This window comes from Aedes aegypti, chromosome 2 (assembly GCF_002204515.2).
Source record: "Aedes aegypti strain LVP_AGWG chromosome 2, AaegL5.0 Primary Assembly, whole genome shotgun sequence".
Taxonomy (NCBI): Eukaryota; Metazoa; Arthropoda; class Insecta; order Diptera; family Culicidae; genus Aedes; species Aedes aegypti.
In genome coordinates, this window is record NC_035108.1 from 263662955 (window position 1) to 263681441 (window position 18487).

Genomic DNA, 18487 nt, shown 5'->3' on the forward strand with positions numbered 1-18487 from the left:
GAGGTATATAGAAAAATCGTGAAAATTCATCTAGAGTTTTCCGGGAAAATAGGCCACTATAATTTTTTTGAATTTCACTTTTGGTCATGTATCCACGAGCTCTACCTCTGGTGAAAATTTCATGCAAATCGGAGAACCTCCGGCCCAAATTGTCCGATAATAAAAAAAATCCCCACATTGGAAATTATAACCGCATAACAGTCACATTGAGATTACGAATGAGCCTCGTAATGTAATAGCAATGAAATTTCTATCGGAATTATTTTCTGACTATTCACCTAGTATGCGATATGAGTTGTACAAAACATCAGCCTCAAATAAGCACTTTTAAATTCCTGGGAATTTTTAGAAATTTCACTTTTTTCTCATGCTACCATAAAATGCACACTTGCTATTCCATTTACTCAATGCCTACTCTTGTCGAATGTTACAAATATGCAGTTATGGGCAGAGCTGTCGCACAATGGAACTATATGATAATCTGAAAATGTCCACCAATTCCGGAATACTCCGACAAAATCCGGCCAAATCTAATTGTTAGTCCTCTAGATGCTCTTGTATTTCGAAATTAAAAACCATAAAATTTGAACCGTCGTACCATTAATGCGTATGAACTTGTGAATATGATATAAACCAGTTCTTTCTGAAATAGGTTCCAGGTGCCCTTGTGCTCAGAATGGCCATACAAAGAATGCCCAGGGTTCCATTGTAGAGTTTCACTTCTTTTGTATAAAGTTAAAAGAACGAAAATCGGTTCAAAAATGTATTTTTGAGACCGTTTTGAAATTATTGACTCTTAACCCCTGTAATGGCAGCTTAATTTTTTACCGCAAGAAAAAAAAAACAAATCACGATAACTTTTATGCTTAAGAAGGATGTATTTTGTCATTCTCGGCTATACCGTTTTGACTCATAATCCGAACACTTAAGGTCAACAGTGACTTCAAATGCATCTGATTGGCATAAATTGGCTGATATTCGTGTAAATTTTAATTTCTTCGCAAAGTCTAACTGTTAGCTATTGGGTGTACCAATAATTATGTTGATTTAATTAGTTTTAGTATTGTTTTAACATAAAAGTATGGAACAACATTTTGATTCAAATGCCGAACACTGTGTTTATTCTGTCTCATATTCCGAACACCTTGATTCAAATTCCGAACAGCACGAATAAATCGGATTCAAATGAATAATTTTGGAAATAAATTTAACGTTAAAATTGGATTGCAATTGACTGCCATTTCCTTGTTATTTGGTGACATATTTCAGCGAAACATTTCAACCAAATCGCCATACAAAAGCCGAATGTTCGGAATATGAGTCTATTCGGAATTTGAGACAAAACGGTACACATGTTGGCAAAAATGCGAGGACGATAAAACTCCGCCAACCAAATAAAGAAGATGACCACTTTGTTCACCACCCTGAAATGTATAAACTTGCGACAATTATGAGTGCCAAAAGCTTTTCGGGGAAGTGGGCTATTCTGGGAAATGGGTTATTCGGGGAACTGGCATTCGGGGAACTGGCGTTCGGGGAAATGACATTTGGGGAACCGACATTCGGGGAAAAGTAGCACAGCCTGATCCATAATATGTATCAATTTTATCCATAATGTGAAAAGTGTTTTCAGTAAATGATAGAATGTTTAATTTTCGTGCAATCCTGAGTAAATATTTCACGCAAAAAAGTTTACTAATCAAAACTCCAATTTCAAGCGGGACTTTTCGTGCTCTTGTATGGAAGTTATATGTTATCTTCACTGTTTTGCTTGAATTTGATATGTTGGATTTAGCATTCATTGTCCAATAACTGTGCGTTGACGGTAAAATGTTTTTACAATTGATATAAAGAAAAAAAAAGTAAGGGGATAAACTGAAAGACTGCATAAAAGTAATTATCTTTTCAATTGGTCTTTAAAATATGGATTCAACATTTTCTTAGCTTCAAATTGATACAAAAGCAAGGTGGCAAATTTATCTAATTGTTGAGCAGAGTAACGAATAAAGAAAAGTTTTTTTTTGTTGCTGGTTTGATTGAGAAGGAGCCCTTTAACTCCCAGAAATTTTAATACTCATTATAACCATATTGCTCAAGGGGTCAAATCTTAGGAATTTTTGTCTCATGATGTCAATATTCATCGGAATGAAAATGATGTAGACGCATGGTCAGGGTTGGGAAAAAATCTGAAATTCATTCTACAGTAGCCAAACAAAGCCAATCGCAGTCAGCGAAGCCAGTGAAACTCACGCCTATCGCTGCTGTGGGGCTCTGCACAAAAATCTTTCTCTCTCTTTCACCCCTTCACAAAATTTGTAAACAACAAGGCCAGTAAACGTCAAAATCCCATACAAAATCAAAACAGTGCAGAGCCCCGTAGGCAAAGAGCCTTGAAAATAGCAAAACACCCGTTGCTAAGGGCAACCCAAAACTACTGTAGAAAAATGTTCTATTTCCCGCATTTAGAGCCTTCAATGACACTAACGATTTAGAAAATTCATGCACCCAACATAGGCTACTCGATGAGATTCACGTTTTTGAACTACTGTACTGGGAAAGCCACGTGATTTTCGCGAAATTACCATTCCCAGCACTGCGCATGGTAGTTCACATTCCAACAAATCGTGATCTTGTCTAGAGAAGCAATCCATCAAACGATCACCTTGTCGGTTTGTCACATGTCCTCCTGGCATGACCCGTTATCGTTAGGTAATCATATTGCAATTGCTCCTCATCCGATTCGTGGTCGGTGATGGCAGCAAGCATATGACAATCCCAACTATCACAGTGCGGTGGGCTGACTACTCGTTGTACAAAAATCATGCAAACCGCACAGCAGACATCCGCTGCAGGGGATATTTGGAGCATCCACGAGCGTCCAACAACTGACTGGATTGCTACTGCATTGCAACGTGAGATTTCAACTTCCTTCCGGTCTAAGGATTAGTTTATTTTTACTGTTGCAAATACAATGTTGTAAGGAGCCAGATTTGCACTGCACCGCCCAAGTTGAACTTTTGCTTCCATCAACGACGACAGATCACGTTTTGGAAAATGTGTTCGAATTCCTGATTTCCACCTGCTTGTAGTTGCGGTGCTAAGGATCTACCACAATTCGACGGGGGTTTTTGTTAGCTGCGTGGGCCCTAACTCGATTGTAAATTATTTTCAGCTGAACCGTTCCCGGTAGGCAGTGGAGCAATCCAATATCTAACACTGAAGACGGGGACGACACGTTGGTAAGGTAAACAGCAATATTAGTTTATACACGTGGCCGGGCCGTACCTTGCGGGACTACAGGGTGCGTTGAGATAATAGTCAAAATGATATAAACTGAAGATTTTATTTAACCTTCTAATGAAGATTTTTTTCTATACATATATCACGTACGATTTTTAAATTACTGTTTATATGTATTACAGTTGCCAAAGAAAAAGTAAGTCATCCAAACTGTACTGAAATACCAATGAATGGATGTTTATAAATAAAGTATATGTAAACAAGTATGTTAAAAAAGCCCCATAGAAACATGAGAACATTACATATTATATTCTAAAGGCATTAAATGTAAACCAGATATTGTAGGTGCACCCAATTATGTCGGATTGCTTGGACTCTATGGTCCAATCACCTACCAAAATAAGCGCCTTTTGCTCGGACTTGCGATTATTGACCACAACCATCTCAGTCTTGTGACGGGTCAGTCCTTGTTTCTTAGAGCCCATCCATTCCTCAGCTGTGAAGATAGAGTGCGCTACTGTCAACTCTACTTCTTCCATCGATTCGCCATAAACCACTAGAGTGATGTCAACAATTTCAACATCCGTCGGAAGAGGCAGCATCGGGCCCAGGATTTGAACCTTGAGGTACTCCCGTGGTGATAGCGTCCAGAGTAGATTTACCTTTCTTGAATCCAAAATAATTGTTGGACATGCCGTCCGCAGTTTCCGTAAACAGTATTAGTCTGTTGAGGATCAACCTCTCAAACAACTTGGCATCGTATTAGTAGGCAGAAAGGTCTATACGCTGACGGGTCCCCTAGTGGTTTCCCCGCCTTATACGGCGCCGGATCTAGAACATCTCATATGCATATGCATAAAAAAATTGCACAGTCGTATCCTTATCGGAGCACCCTGTATGCGGAGGAAACGTCCCAAATGCACCCAACTGAACCAAGTGGAGGAAGAACCGAGCCACGTTGTCAGGAGGACACCCGGCTGTTGTTATCCCCGTTTGTGGGGGGAAAGGCATATAAACCCAACTAAAACATGGCCAATGCATGTGACAGACAGAGGGAGTGCGCATTTTTTGTTGTCTTTGCTTTTGCTCCATAATTGGATTTAGCCGGTACCTAAGGAATAAATTTTGATTTATGTGACGTACACACAACGGTTGTGTAATTTGGATTGGCGTTTGATTGGGAAGTATTGAAGGAAAAGCTGGAGATATATACTCTTTCACGTGTTTAGAACGATTTGCTTGACGAAATTTAAGTAAACAGAATAAGTTTGAAAAATTCGTACTTATAGATTCAGATCTGTACTTTACGAAAGACTTTCAAAAGGATTTAGTACTTCGGGCGTAAATGTGTTGAGATAAGCATAACGGTATCTCGATGTATAAGATTGAAAAGTGGAACCAACACTACGATGAGCACCTGAAAGGCGTGGAGGCAGAACACTAAATGGCAAGGATTATGTGCCGACTTCCACGTTAAGTGAAGTCAAGAATGCTACAAGGTATCTAATCATTTACAGAAATGAAGTTCCCTGAGATTTCCAGGGCTACCAGGCAGTGTTGTGAAAAACTCAATTTCTCACAACTCACGCTTGAGATTTTTCATGCGTGAGTTGTCAATCATGCCACTCAGCAGTCAAAAAATCATGGATGAGTTGGCTCACCTTTTTGACTCATTGTCTCGTATTTCCACAGTTTACTCACACACGGCAATAATTTCTTGTTAGTCTGGTAAAATCATAGTAATCCTTTCTAACGTAAACAACAACATTCGGGTTTCACGAGTTTTTGACGTGTTTTGCGACTGAATCATTTTTTACGGTTTGAGTTGATTGAGTTGATTTTGCATCAAAATTTCAAGCGTGAGATTTGCGAAGCAGATCTCTAAAAAGTTTGCTCTCACGGAAGAGCGTATTGATTGAGATTTTGAGTGTGAGTCTATCAACACTGCTACCAGGTGAAAAAAACAATTCCAGATTGTAGAAATTGTCCAAAATACATGAATGATTGACGAATATTTCATTTTACATGACTAAATATTTCTTTAAAAAAAAGTGCTGAATAAAAAAATAAGCGATAAATTTCAAAGTATTTTCTAATTTAATAAACAAAAAAACTATTACCAATTTGTTCTTATCGTGTAGGTTCATTTCTCATTTATTAAGTTAACATCTTAACTGAAAACACTGAATCAACAATTTCACGCCACAATACTCGGTTCACATCTCTCCATCCTCGGTTCTGCCCCTTTTTTTCTCGTGTAGGTTAACAACACCAGGAAAAAAAAAACAAATATAATGATTTATTTTTTGTTTTGCATAAAAAAAAACTATTATTTTTATCAGATGATCTGAAAGTGTCTTTAATCATTAAAATCAGATATGAAGAAAATAGTTAATTCGAACCTAAGCGAAAAAAAACCTTTTCCTTGAAATGGGATTCTGAATTATGGATACTCCCACAAAATTTATCTAGAGGGCGTTTTGTATCTTTTTTTTTGTCTTGGATAAATTGGTAACGTTTAATCGTCTAAAGGTTTTTAAATACCTCTTTCCTGAAAAAAAACAAACATGAACCAAAAAGAGACTATACATTATGAATACAAAAAGAAACTCAACATGAAGCACGTCATAAGATTTTGGTTCCTCCTTTGAACGGACATTCCTTTAAGAATGATTTCAAGACTTTTTTGGAGCCCCATGACATTACGACAAGTAATGTTTTTTGTTTATATGCCGATTTCTTTCACATCTTAGTCCAACGATCTCTACAGGAGTTTGTTTTGTATTTTTTCAAGAACATTCTACGATACTCTTTCAAGAATTTACTTTTGGATATCTTCCACTCAATCTTGAGCTTTTCTGTGGATAATCATAGAAACTACTTCGGAGATTCCATCAAGAATCCCTCCAAAGACCGTTGGAGAAATTTTCAAAGGAAATCTCGTGTTTTCAAGCAATAAATTTATTAAATTTTCCATTGATTTCCCTAGGAGTTCTCCAACATTCCCGTTTGAGCATCTCCAAAATTCATTCAGGAATTCCTGTTGTTTTTTTTTATTTCTCAAAGAACTCTAAAAAAAGTCTAATCATTCTTCCAGATTTTTTTTCCAGGAAATTGTCAAGAATTTAATTCAGATTTTTTGGAGGAAATTTTGAGAAAAATCCGCAAAAAATAAAAAAAAAAAATTTGTGATTTTGTGATCTCTGAAAAAATCCTGTATTCTTGATGAAATTCTTCTTAGGATTTTTTTAATAAAATACTAATATAATTGAACAAAAACATCGAATCTCTGTATAATGTCCTACAAGCCTTTTTGAAGAAATTCGGAGAGGCTTCCTGGAGAAATTCAAGTATGAATAATTAGAAAAAATACCTGTAAGAATGACTGTAGTAATAATTGATGTGGAATCTTGAATGAAGTTTTGAAGTTTTTGAATTTGAAAATATTATTGGAAATATTATATTTGATGAAATGCTGGAAAAATTCTGAGAAAAAATTCTGGAGGGATTTAATGAGGAATTCCAGGTCAAATTTTTGGAGGAATTCTTGAAACAGTTCATAAAAGATTTCATCGAATAATGCCTGAAGGGAGCAATATTGAGCAATTTCTGAAAAAAATCAGCGTATCGAAACTATGGAATAAACCTTCGAGGAAAAACTTCATTAGGATATGTGGTAAATCTTATAGAAGTAATAGCTGGAAAATCGGTGAATTAGCCAGTGGAAAATCATTTGAAGGAAATCCTGAGATAATCACCGTCATTTTTTAAGAATGATCTATGAGAAAATTACTGGAGGTAATAATGTTGCAGTGCTCTACGATTTTCTTGACACAATTTGTGAGGGAATTCATTTGAGCATCCCTTGAAAAATTGCTGGTAGCATCCCTCGAGATGTTCATAAGGGTATTCCAGAAAAAAATCACTAGAATACCTGAAGCATTCATTGGAATTTCCTCCAGAACTTTTGGAATAGTCGAAAAACATTCTTGTAATCAAATTTAGAATGTTTTCAACCTAGTTTCATATGCTCATGAACGACACTCAATTTTAAATGGGAACTGTACTTGCCTTTACCGACTTTCAAATCTTAAGTAAGGATTAGAGTTAGTTAAGGATTTAAGATAAGGGGGCAATTATCTGATCATGTTTTAAGTCGGATAAATAAAAATCGTTAAAAAGTTTAAGGACTGAACATTTCTAGTAGCTTTTTGACAGCGGCGCAGCCGAAAATTTTTATGATTGAAAAGATTTGCTGTCACAAAAAAGACAAGGTAGAAACCTTGTATTACTGTTTCAAAATAATTTCCCTGGTTATGGCCAAAATTCCCTGATAATTCCAGGTTTTCCAGGTTTTTCAGATAGTAGACTGTTTTAAATATGTGCTTACACTAACGAACCCTAAAAAAAATTATTGACGATATTTCAAAAAAAAATCGTTGGAATAATTTTTGAAGTAGTTTCTGTAAAAAAAATCTAAAAAAAATACAATTCTTTCTGGTGTGACTCCAGTGTTCTGTTGTAATTAATGGTTTATTAGCTATTCCCTGATAATTGTATCACTGGGTGTGCTGTTGAAGTAATTGTTATATGATCATGTAAAGTAACTCCTATTTCTAATGTTGATTGAATCCAAAAACAACAATTTTTGAAATATTTGGAAGAGATTTCTTAGAAATATCACTTGAAAAAAGGTTAAGAACTGGCATTGAGAAACTGTTAGAAACAGTATTCAAAGTAATGTCCAGATAGAGTAATTGATGGAATAGGAATATTCGTAAATATAATTGTAAAGAAATTTTTCCTGAAAATCGTATATTTAATGTAGATATATTTATTAAAACCAATGTTTGTAGTGTGCAGCAAATCCTGGAAGTATCGGAGAAGATATGTATAGGAATATTTTCAAAAAGAATAAAAATCCAGGAAGGATAACCATTTCACATGAAGAGCGCTCGTCAATTTCTTGGGAATTCTTCAGAAAAAAAACATCCTTGACTAATATAAACAACAAAACTTAGAAAAATCAAACAGATACGTAGACGAAAACTAGGAGAACAATACTGTTCGGTGACTACCGAGTTTGCACTAACGTGCGCACCCGCGAATACACCTGTTCGGCCGTGATAAGCACTCGAAAACTGGTGAAACGATCACTAAAAACGCACTTCGTCCAATTGATATTAAACCCGTTTATTCGAAGTGGACTGTATTTATATTCTAAAACAGTGTGATCGCAGATCGTTCACGCGATACCGGCGGAGAATGGTAAGCAACTGAGCTTTCTTCTATCTCTTGAAATAATCACAGACAGAACTCAGGATGTTCTATGTGGAAAAATTTGTTATAAAGTGTTAGAAGTACAGGTCGGACTCGATTATTTGAAGTATCGATTATTTTACTCCGGATAATCGAATCACTAAGAAAAAAGTTTAAATTTTCGATAAAAGAACTTAAATATTATCTTTTTTTTGTTGTTTTATTAGTGGCGTAGCCAGAAATTATTTCTAGGAACAGTAGGGGTCTTCACAAAAAAACATTTTTTTTATAAGCATACACAAAAAAAAAACACTTTTTCAACCCCCCTTCTCTTTTTCTTAAATACGTTCAAATCTAACCATTCATATTGAACATTTCAATACCAAATTATCTCAGATATATACATAAAAATTGAAAAACAAGAATATCAAAAAACAAATTCCGGATAATCGAATCCCGGATAATCGCGTCTCCGGATAATCGAGTCCGACCTGTAATTCATTTGAGTATCTTTTGAGAAATTTCCGAAGGTGTTAAAACCTCAATTAATCACAAGGGTTTAGAAGAATATGTGAGGGAATCCTTGAAAAAAAAAACCTTATAGAGATCATTATAGCAGCTTATAACAGTATCATAGCAATCATCGAACGTTAAAATTCTCCCATGCAGTGCGAAACTTACCACTGGGCGTCAGAGGGACCGGCCTCTGTGGCTGCTGCTGCTGCTCACTCTCGCTGGCCGCCGTCGACGAGGACGAGTTGTTGTTGCTGGACGGGCTGAGCGGCGGCAGGGCGTTGCCGTGTGAGTCGACCATGGTTCCTCTGCTGGATCTGGAAGTGTTGCGCGCCGTGATGCATAGGCCGGCAAGATCGAGCCGCGATCCGGACAGATGTGGTTCCCGCTCACGACGACACTTGTCGTTGTCTAGCTGAACCTGGTGGGTGAGAGGCGGGAGAGCAGAGAGAGAAAGAGCTCGATTAGCATTTCAAGTGGAAAACATCGCAGAGTAGCGTGTCGGGAAAGATCGTTTATTAATAAGTATATGTGGTTGCCTAGCTTAAGGCAATACTCGTACTTGATCTCTGAGATTCGAGCACCTTCGCTTTCGTTTGGCTCACGTTTCATGCAGTGGCACTTATGCAATCTAGATCATTTAAGTTGTTGTGTGTGGATGTCGGCCAAAATGCTATAGATGCAAGTAAATTTGTAGATTGCAGCTCAAAGCGAGAAGGCTGCGCTGTTGGGGAGCACAAACCGTTTTTCGGAAGGATTCATCATTATTTTTTCAATATTCAAAAGCAGTTTTTTTGTTCTTCTATAAGGTACCCCGGGGCAAGTGGGACCTAAAAAAACGATAGTTCAAACAAATTGTTCAAGCTTCTTCTTCTTGGCATTACGTCCTCACTGGAACAGAGCCTGCTTCTCAGCTTAGTGTTCAATGAGCACTTCCACATTTATTAACTGAGAGTTTTCTTTGCCAAAGTTACCATTTGTCGCATTCGTATATCGTGTGGCAAGAACGATGATACTCTCACTGCCCAAGAAAGTCGAGGAAATTTCCATTACGAAAGTATCCTGGACCGATCGGGAATCGAACCCAGACACCTTCAGCATGGCTTTGCTTTGTAGCCGCAGACACTAACCACTCGGCTAAGGGAGTTCCACTTCTACAAATTAACACATCGATAATCTCAAATCTCTCAAATACATAATGTCATATAAATTCCATGTCAATTCTGTTTCATGGCATTTTTGCAAACTTGGAAACTTTGCATGTCTTCTAATAAAATGTTCTTAGAAGCCGTACCTCGGTTGTATCTAACTGAGAAACTTTTGGAGAGTTCATAAATCACACACCAGACTCTAGGTCGTCTCAGTAATTATTCTTTCTAACGTCTCTCCACTTATAAACTCATCTCACCGATTAAATTATTCCCATGAACAAGTTAACCACGGTAAAACCACAAAACAGCCATGAATGAGTTGTGGCTGAAACAAATACCACGTGAAGGTGGGATTCCATTTCATTAACAAAACAGTTTCACAATCCACTCCGACTGCTCACCGCAGGCTGAAGCTGTCACAACCAGCAGGAAGGTAACCGAGCAATTTACCAATAAGCAAACAACACCACCCATCATACTTCGAACACAAAACTCGCACCTCTTTCTTCGGCGATTTCCGATGAAAAGCTGCGGGGTCCCCCCTTCGGAAACATAGCTCAACCGAGTGCAACACTGTTTGTAATTGTGCTTTAATTGATTCATTCATTTTCGATTTCGTTCACGCCGGTGTGATGGCGGCACCCATGAGCCAAACGCTCTCCGTTGATCGGTTTATTGGGAAGTATATTTCCACTTTCGTAGAAATATGCGTAACCACTTGCAGCAACCGCACTGTTGACTGTTTGTTTGACGGAGCACGTGCTGATGGATACCAGAAGCCGAACGCAACCATTAAAAGTGCAGCACTAGCTGCTATATCGTGCGTTGCTGACAAGCAATCAATCATCAAGCATCGAGCGTTTCAGCGACTGCCTTCTTGGGTATAGAATTAACACCATCTTTGGATCTAATGGAGACGACAAATGTTCAGCTATTGAGTGAGACTTGTATGATTGACTCTTGAGGATATGTGTTGCGAGGTTTGAGGTTTGACATGAGCAATTTGAAAGATTCACGCTGTCTAGAATACTAAAACACTTGAGTGGAGCTGGAGTGGTTCTCAATCTTGTGTTGGATGTTACCTTTTTCGTAAATTAATTTGAAATTTCGAGGTCATGATTTTCTGTATAAAATTCAGAATTGGATTTTTGTTGGTTATTTATTGCTGAACCAATAGTCAAACAAACCAAGACTACACAAAAATCCAAAGCTGCAATTCCCATTGATATGTAATCCACAATTTTTCCAAGATTTCTGTTCCAGAAAGTATGTTTGAAATAATATTTAAAGATCGTTAACCACAAAACTCGTTAACAACCAGGACTACGAGAATTTTTATTCTCAATCAAGTGAACGATTTCGTTAATGAATACACTTTTGGGATTGACCTATAAATGTTCTGATTAAGAAATGTTTTCAGGTGGCATACTTTCCCGAAAAAATGTCAAGGTTGTACCAAACTAGACAAAAATCCTGTCGAAGCTTACAGCTATCATCCAATTTTCTTGTTTTCTTCTTTCAGTAAGCTTTTCACCAGGTAACTCTGTGTCATTAAGTATAAATTTCTAAAACAATTTCCCGAAAGGGACCAAAGTTACCCTATTGCCAGAAATTTCATCGGCAACACTATCGGGAAAAGAGGTAAATGGCAACAAAAGCTATTACTCATAATTATTTTTGGAATTTCCATCAGAACACGAAATTCCTTTGCTTAGCAGCATGATAATCTGATATATTTTTACCGAATGTTTCTAAATCAATAGTTTTCACCTTAAACTTTCCTATGATGAAGTTTCTGCAAGAAACTTCTCCCGGAGTTCTTTCATTTTCTGTCAATGTCATTCCACGAACACTTTTGAAAATTCCTGTTATAACGCTGTACTGGTTATCTTTAAATGAGATTCCTAGAACAAAATCTTTTCTATAGTTTTTAACTTTTTGACAAAAAAAAACTGTATTTTTATAGATCTTGAGCAAAAATTGTTGCGAATAGGCTAAATTGTTCAAAAACGAGGTGTTCTGGCCAATGACCATGGTCCATGCTAATCTTAAAATTTTTGTTTCAACAAAAGAAAGAATATAAGAAGCATATAAAAGACCAATAAAGACCACCACGTATGAACATCCAAAAATATGACCACATTTTTAATGGACAACCCATAAGCTTGATTTCCACAGAATCGTGATTATGAATTTAAAACAATCTTGGAAGGGAATTCACACATTTTAGACCAGATTTTCTCATAAATAAGCAGATGTCACACATTTTTTTTTCGGTATTGACTCAGAATTTTGTAAATGGTTTAAAACTTGAGCAAAATTCTCATAAAATATTGGACAGGACGCGACAGTTCTAGCTATGATAACCACTGAGTTCGGGACGAAATTTAAACAACAGTCAGAGAAAAATTTTGCATGATTCTGAGTGGAATCCAGATTGAATGCTAGATAGTATTCTTAAAGATTTCATTTCAAGATTGAATGCTAGATAGTATTCTTAAAGATTTCATAACAGAAAAAAAAACATCTTTGGCATGACGCTGATAAAATTCTTGGCACATTTCTCATAGAATCAAGAAGAATTCTTACTTAGACGTGGGCTGGTTTCTTACAAAGTAAGAGACATGATTTTGTGGAAATTGATTCTGACAATATTTTACGTAATTTTTTCATAAAACTCCCAGACATTAATCTCTCTAAGCCCTTGGTTAGAGTTCTAGAAAATCCTGGTGACTTGCCACGGGCTGAAAATCTTCCTAATAAAGCTAATAGGGAAAGTGTACCAGTTATCGCCATAGTGGTTCCCTATTTGGACATATTCAAAATTTGGATAACTTTTACATTTTTAATCTTTTCGAATGTTTTAACATCAAGATTCATCCTTTGTTTTACTGCTAAAACACAAAAGATTTTTCAAAATGTGAAGGCATTCAAGATATCACGTATGGCGAAATAGGGAACCACTATGGCCATAACTGGTACACCTACCCCAATCATAATTATAATAGAAACAATGATATAAAATATCATAAAATTTCAGCAGCAAAGGCTTAAAACCAAACCCGAGCAGAAAAATATGGAAAACGAATAGAGCATACTGTATTATGTTTTTCATTAGACGCAAAATACCAAAACTCAAGACCATACAGATCTATAAATATTACCTGTATAGTAACAAACTGAAGTACCGTAATTCGGGGGCAAATTGATCACTGGGGTGAATTTGATCTGGTCGGTACCAAATAGCATTTCCTTTCAAGGATGCTTAATACTTCGTTGGCATAACAAACATTCCATATTTTCTAGTTTGTAGATGTCTAATGATAATTTTAAACTATTTTATTTTTATTAAGGTCAGTTTTGCATAGAAATATTCACATTTTTTTAAGGTGTCAGCAATACTGTTGAAAATGTCGGTACTAAACAATCCGCTGGTACTAAGCCTGCATACAAACTTTGAGAGCTAAAAATGTTGTGTAAGCTTCAGTATGAGCTACTGAACTCATTTTGGAAATCGTACAGCATTACAAGAGCAGTTGTTTGTTTATAAAAGCGTTTATTGTTCAAGAACGTGCTTATTTCAAGGAAAATTGCATACATTTAGGCGTATTATGCAGATTTACAAAGGTTAATTTTGCAACAAAATGATGATATACACAAGTTGTAAGAATTTTGACATCATTTTCAGATTCAGGAGACTCAAATTTAGTAGATAGGGCAATTTTACATTCTAAAATATGCTTAATTATAAAGTGATCAATTTCGCCCCAATGGGTCATTTTCAAATATTGATATTAAAACTAATTTTATGAAATGTTAAAATTTATTTCATCAAAAAACGACTACATAATCTGATACAGATCAATGAAGTACTGGTTTAACCGAAAAAAATTGACAATATTTGAATTCCAAAGAAAAACATGACAAAAAGTTTCGAAATAGTGATCAATTTGCCCCCGGATTACGGTACAGTTGGATTCCGTTTTTGGGAACATGATCGAAAATTGCAGTTACTAAAGACAATACCGTGCTAAAATTGGAATCATTTATATTTTATTTTCACATTTTTGGTTCTCTAAGCATTTTTAGGATATTGTCACATCATCCTCTAAGAACCATATGATGATAAGACCTCGGAGCGGTCATTTCGATCTAGCGCAAGATAATGCTGTGGATGTATAGTAGCAGTGTTTAATATAGTTTATGTTTTTTTTCAATACTTGTCATCAATATTGCTTTGATAGTTACCCGGGTAGAGGTGAATAACAAAATAATGGTAAAATAAGAACAAATTTTGCACTCATATCTAGTTTAACCATTATTATGTTATTAATATATGACATTAAATTGCTCATCAATAGCAAAACAAACTATCATAGCAAAATCTGTCATTGATATGTTATACTTGAAATCAATGTAATAACTAATCAATAACAAAATGTACTATTATGGTAAAATTTGTTACTTGTGCAAAAATACTAAAAACAATAAATATCTAAAGAATAACAAACATCGCCATCATAGTAAAATATGTCATCATTTTTATATTTGAAAACTTTATTCAAATAATTCATGAGAACAAACCAATATCAAATTTTGCCATAATAGCTCATTTTACTATTTGTTTGTAGATTCAAAAAGCAAGTTTTTAGCAGGAAAGCTAAAAGTTTATTTTTGAATCATGCTGAATTTAGATATTAAAGTCAAAGAACTAAAATTACCGTTATTTTGATCTACTCGTGAATTTAGTTATTATTTTGTTATCAATATCAATATCAATATTCACGGTTGCCTATATTTTTGCTATTATTTTGTTATTACAATGGCAAAATATGTTATGATTTAGTTTTTATGCTAAACAAAATCAGTTATTATTTTTGTTATTTTATCTCTTATTTTAAACAAACAAAGAACAAATGTTGCTATTCATTCGGGTATATCTATACTTTGTATGTGACCCATACATACCCATTAGCCTGGGACACGGTTATATGAAAAAAAAAAAAGATTCTCGCTCCAGACCACTTTTTGGATTGCATTTGGGTCCCATAACAACTGTGCAAAATTTCAGCTCGATCGGTGAAACTATATTTTAGAGCCAGCCGTTCAAAGTTTGTATGGAATTTACTATGGGAAAACTTAGTTTTGCAAAATAAAATCGCCAGAAGTCATCCATTGACCTCTATAAAAATTCTAAACATAGACCTCGATAGGCATTTCAACGATGAACAACATTGCCAAAGACCGCAAAGCAATCCGATGCTTGTGAAAAAAGTTATTAAGCAAAGACTATTCGGAAATTTCGCCCGATTTTGTTGTTATTGTTATTCCTTTACGTGTTAAACAACGTCGCCTGTCGCGAGTCCGCGGCTACAAAGCAAAGCCATGCTGAAAGTGTCTGGGTTCAATTCCCGGTCGAACCAGGATCTTTTCGTAATGGAAATTACCTTGACTTCCCTGGGCATAGAGTATCATTGAACCTGCCACACGATATACGAATGCTTTTTTTTTTTTTTTAAATCTTTATTTGAGTGTATTTTAACGCACGAGGGCTAGTTCTACACTGATATACGAATGCGAAAATGGCAACTTTTTCGGCAAAGAAAGCTTTCAGTTAATAACTATGGAAGTGCTCATAAGAACACTAAGCTGAGAAGCCGGCTCTGTCTCAGTGAGGACGTTAATGCCAAGAAGAAGAAGACTTGCACTTACATCCAGAAAAGAATGCTGATACATTTTCAGCAATGTCAGTGCAAAACCTAGTGATTTTTTTAATTCGCAATCTTGAGACTGATTGGCCACAATCAATATCGCAGAGCACACCAACGCGAGCCACACTTTTCGAGAGAAAAATAACGAATGACGCGAATAAATGAAAAAGATCGCAAAGCCCATCGATAGTCGTGGGTGACTAGATCACTTGGAGAAAAATTCAAAATTTGCCTGTGTAATATCGGCCGTTTCCATAGCAACAAGCGTCGTGACTAGGTAGACCGTCGACACATGAACCTTAGTTTCCATGGAAACGGTCGTGGATGACTAGATTACTCAAAAGAAAAATTCAAAATTAGGCTGGATGTACAAGAGAGGCAGCGTCCATTTATTACGTAACGCTAAAATTGAAAATTTATCAACCCCTCCCCTCACCGACCGTATCGTTTTTTGAATGAACAATTTAATATTTTTGTTTGACCCAATTTAATTTTTTTGTATGAACCTACTTCCCCACACCCCCTAAAACGTTACGTAATTTGCGAACGGTACCATATAGGGCGAATAATTGAGAATTTTGCCCCAATTCAAATTCTAGGAAAATTGATTAAATTGGATGCATCCAGAAACATTCGATGGCAAATTTAATTTAGTATCAGTAATTCGTTTGGCCATGTATATTGTTCTGGATTTTCCGAAGTCATGTCTAAATCACATTTGTAATTTTGTGCGGTTTGAAGATCTAAAATGTTAACATTTTTGAGAGGAACTAGAACCAATTGAAGATTGAATGTCGGCGGACGCATTAAGACTCATTTGAAATCATCTGCAATATGGCCGTTTCCGTAAAACTGGTTGCGGAAAATATGGTAAGTCACGTTTGTGTTTCTAATTATGTATATATCAACCGGATTTATATCCAAATGGGCATACAACTTCAAGATGGTGCTTCCGGGAGAATATTCAGTGCCGTTAAATGCTTTGACCACTCTAAAGTAGGTTCCTGGCCAATTGGAAACACGTGCGGCAACATATCGATATATGTATCAAATTTTAAGATTTTGGACAATGATTTTTTCGAAAGCATTACCAGAGCCACTGGCTTTCATGACCGCTCTAAAGTAGGTTCAAATACCGCAATTCACCAAAAGGACTATAAGGACGAGTCCTGCATGATGGGCATGTCTTGAATTTGTTTTGTATTTGAGCCATACGGACCAAACTAACGAAAAATATGAATTTATTCAACTAAGTCCAATTCAACCTAAGAAGCTCAGACTTACAGATCCGTGGCAAGAGTTCTCGGCATCAGGACTTGCCAACAGGACTCTAAGGAAAAATCTTGCATGATGGGCATGTCCTGAATTTGTTTTGTATTTGAGCTAGATGGACCAAACTGACGAAAAATATGTTTTTTTTTAAATAAGTCCATTTTTAACCTTAGAAGGTCAAACTTACAGATTCGTGGCAAGAGTTCTAGACATCAGGACTGGCCAACAGAACTCTAAGGACGAGTCCTGCATGATGGGCATGTCCTGAATTTGTTTTGTATTTGAGCCATATGGACCCAACCGACGAAATATATGAATTTATTCAACTAAGTCCACTTTCAACCTTAGAAGCTCAGACTTACAGATCCGTGGTAAGAGTTCTCGGCATCAGGACTCGCCAACAGGACTCTAAGGAAAAATCTTGCATGATGGGCATGTCCTGAATTTGTTTTGTATTTGAGCTAGATGGACCAAACGGACAAATCTGTCCTATATTATTAAAAATGATGGAAACTTGTATTTCTCTCATACATATTTTTATCACCATCTCATGCTTTCATTTAAAAAATTGTCTTCTAATCTGTTTTAACAGAAGCAGTAAAATTTTACATGTTCACTTTGCTTATATAAAGTTTACCAAACCTTGAATTGATCATGCCACACTTAAACCCATACGACTGAATCATATGAGAAAAAGAAATACAATTTTGCTTCCTGGTGTCCGTATTCATATAAATTTCAAGACTACTATATTATTAGATTTTGTAAAGTTCGGATGGAATTGATTGGAATGTTATTATAGTTAATTACGCCATAATTTGATTTTTTTTTTATTTTCATTTTAGGGAAATTGTCACAAAGAGTGAAAAGCCCAAGCAAGCGAGTTCATCGTGGTAATGTTACATTTAATTAAACGTTAAACAACCTATGGATGGTTCGTCACTGTGAGTGTCGGCATAAGCCCTTATTCCTGGTTTGTGAAAAAATTGAGGTACATGTAACAGTTATATTATTCATTTGTCTCAATTATTAAACTTAACCTTTGAATAGTTCGATATTAAAAATGTCGACGCACTATCGCACATTTTTTTTAAGTGAGGCTATATGAATCGCATCACTTACAAAGGTGAATCCTGAACATGTAGCTTTTGAACCCTCCCAATAACAATTCCCCTTCCTGTGGAAACCATGGAGATGCAGATGTGATCTCGGTCTCTAGTAGCAATGGACGTCACACAAACCTTCCTTCCCTTCCCCGATGACCGTAAAGACGTGGCCGGCGTCGTTATTTACATTACTAAGTTTGGAGGTCTCAAAACTGTACATTTAAATGGAGATGGT

The 18487-nt window shown here is 36.1% G+C and overlaps 1 protein-coding gene across 15 annotated transcripts in view; it reads right to left on the reverse strand.

The window, feature by feature from the left end:
• LOC5570893 (dual specificity tyrosine-phosphorylation-regulated kinase 2) overlaps window positions 1-18487 on the reverse strand; it is a 414629-nt gene that overhangs the window by 103593 nt on the left and 292549 nt on the right. For all 15 annotated transcript variants that reach the window (XR_002500512.1, XR_002500511.1, XR_002500510.1 and 12 more), the window contains one exon: window positions 9181-9433. Coding sequence is in view for 12 of the 15 variants with exons in the window: in XM_021844970.1 (XP_021700662.1) it covers window positions 9181-9433 (253 nt within the window). In the remaining 3 variants the exon portion in view is untranslated. The remainder of the gene's footprint in view (window positions 1-9180; window positions 9434-18487) is intronic.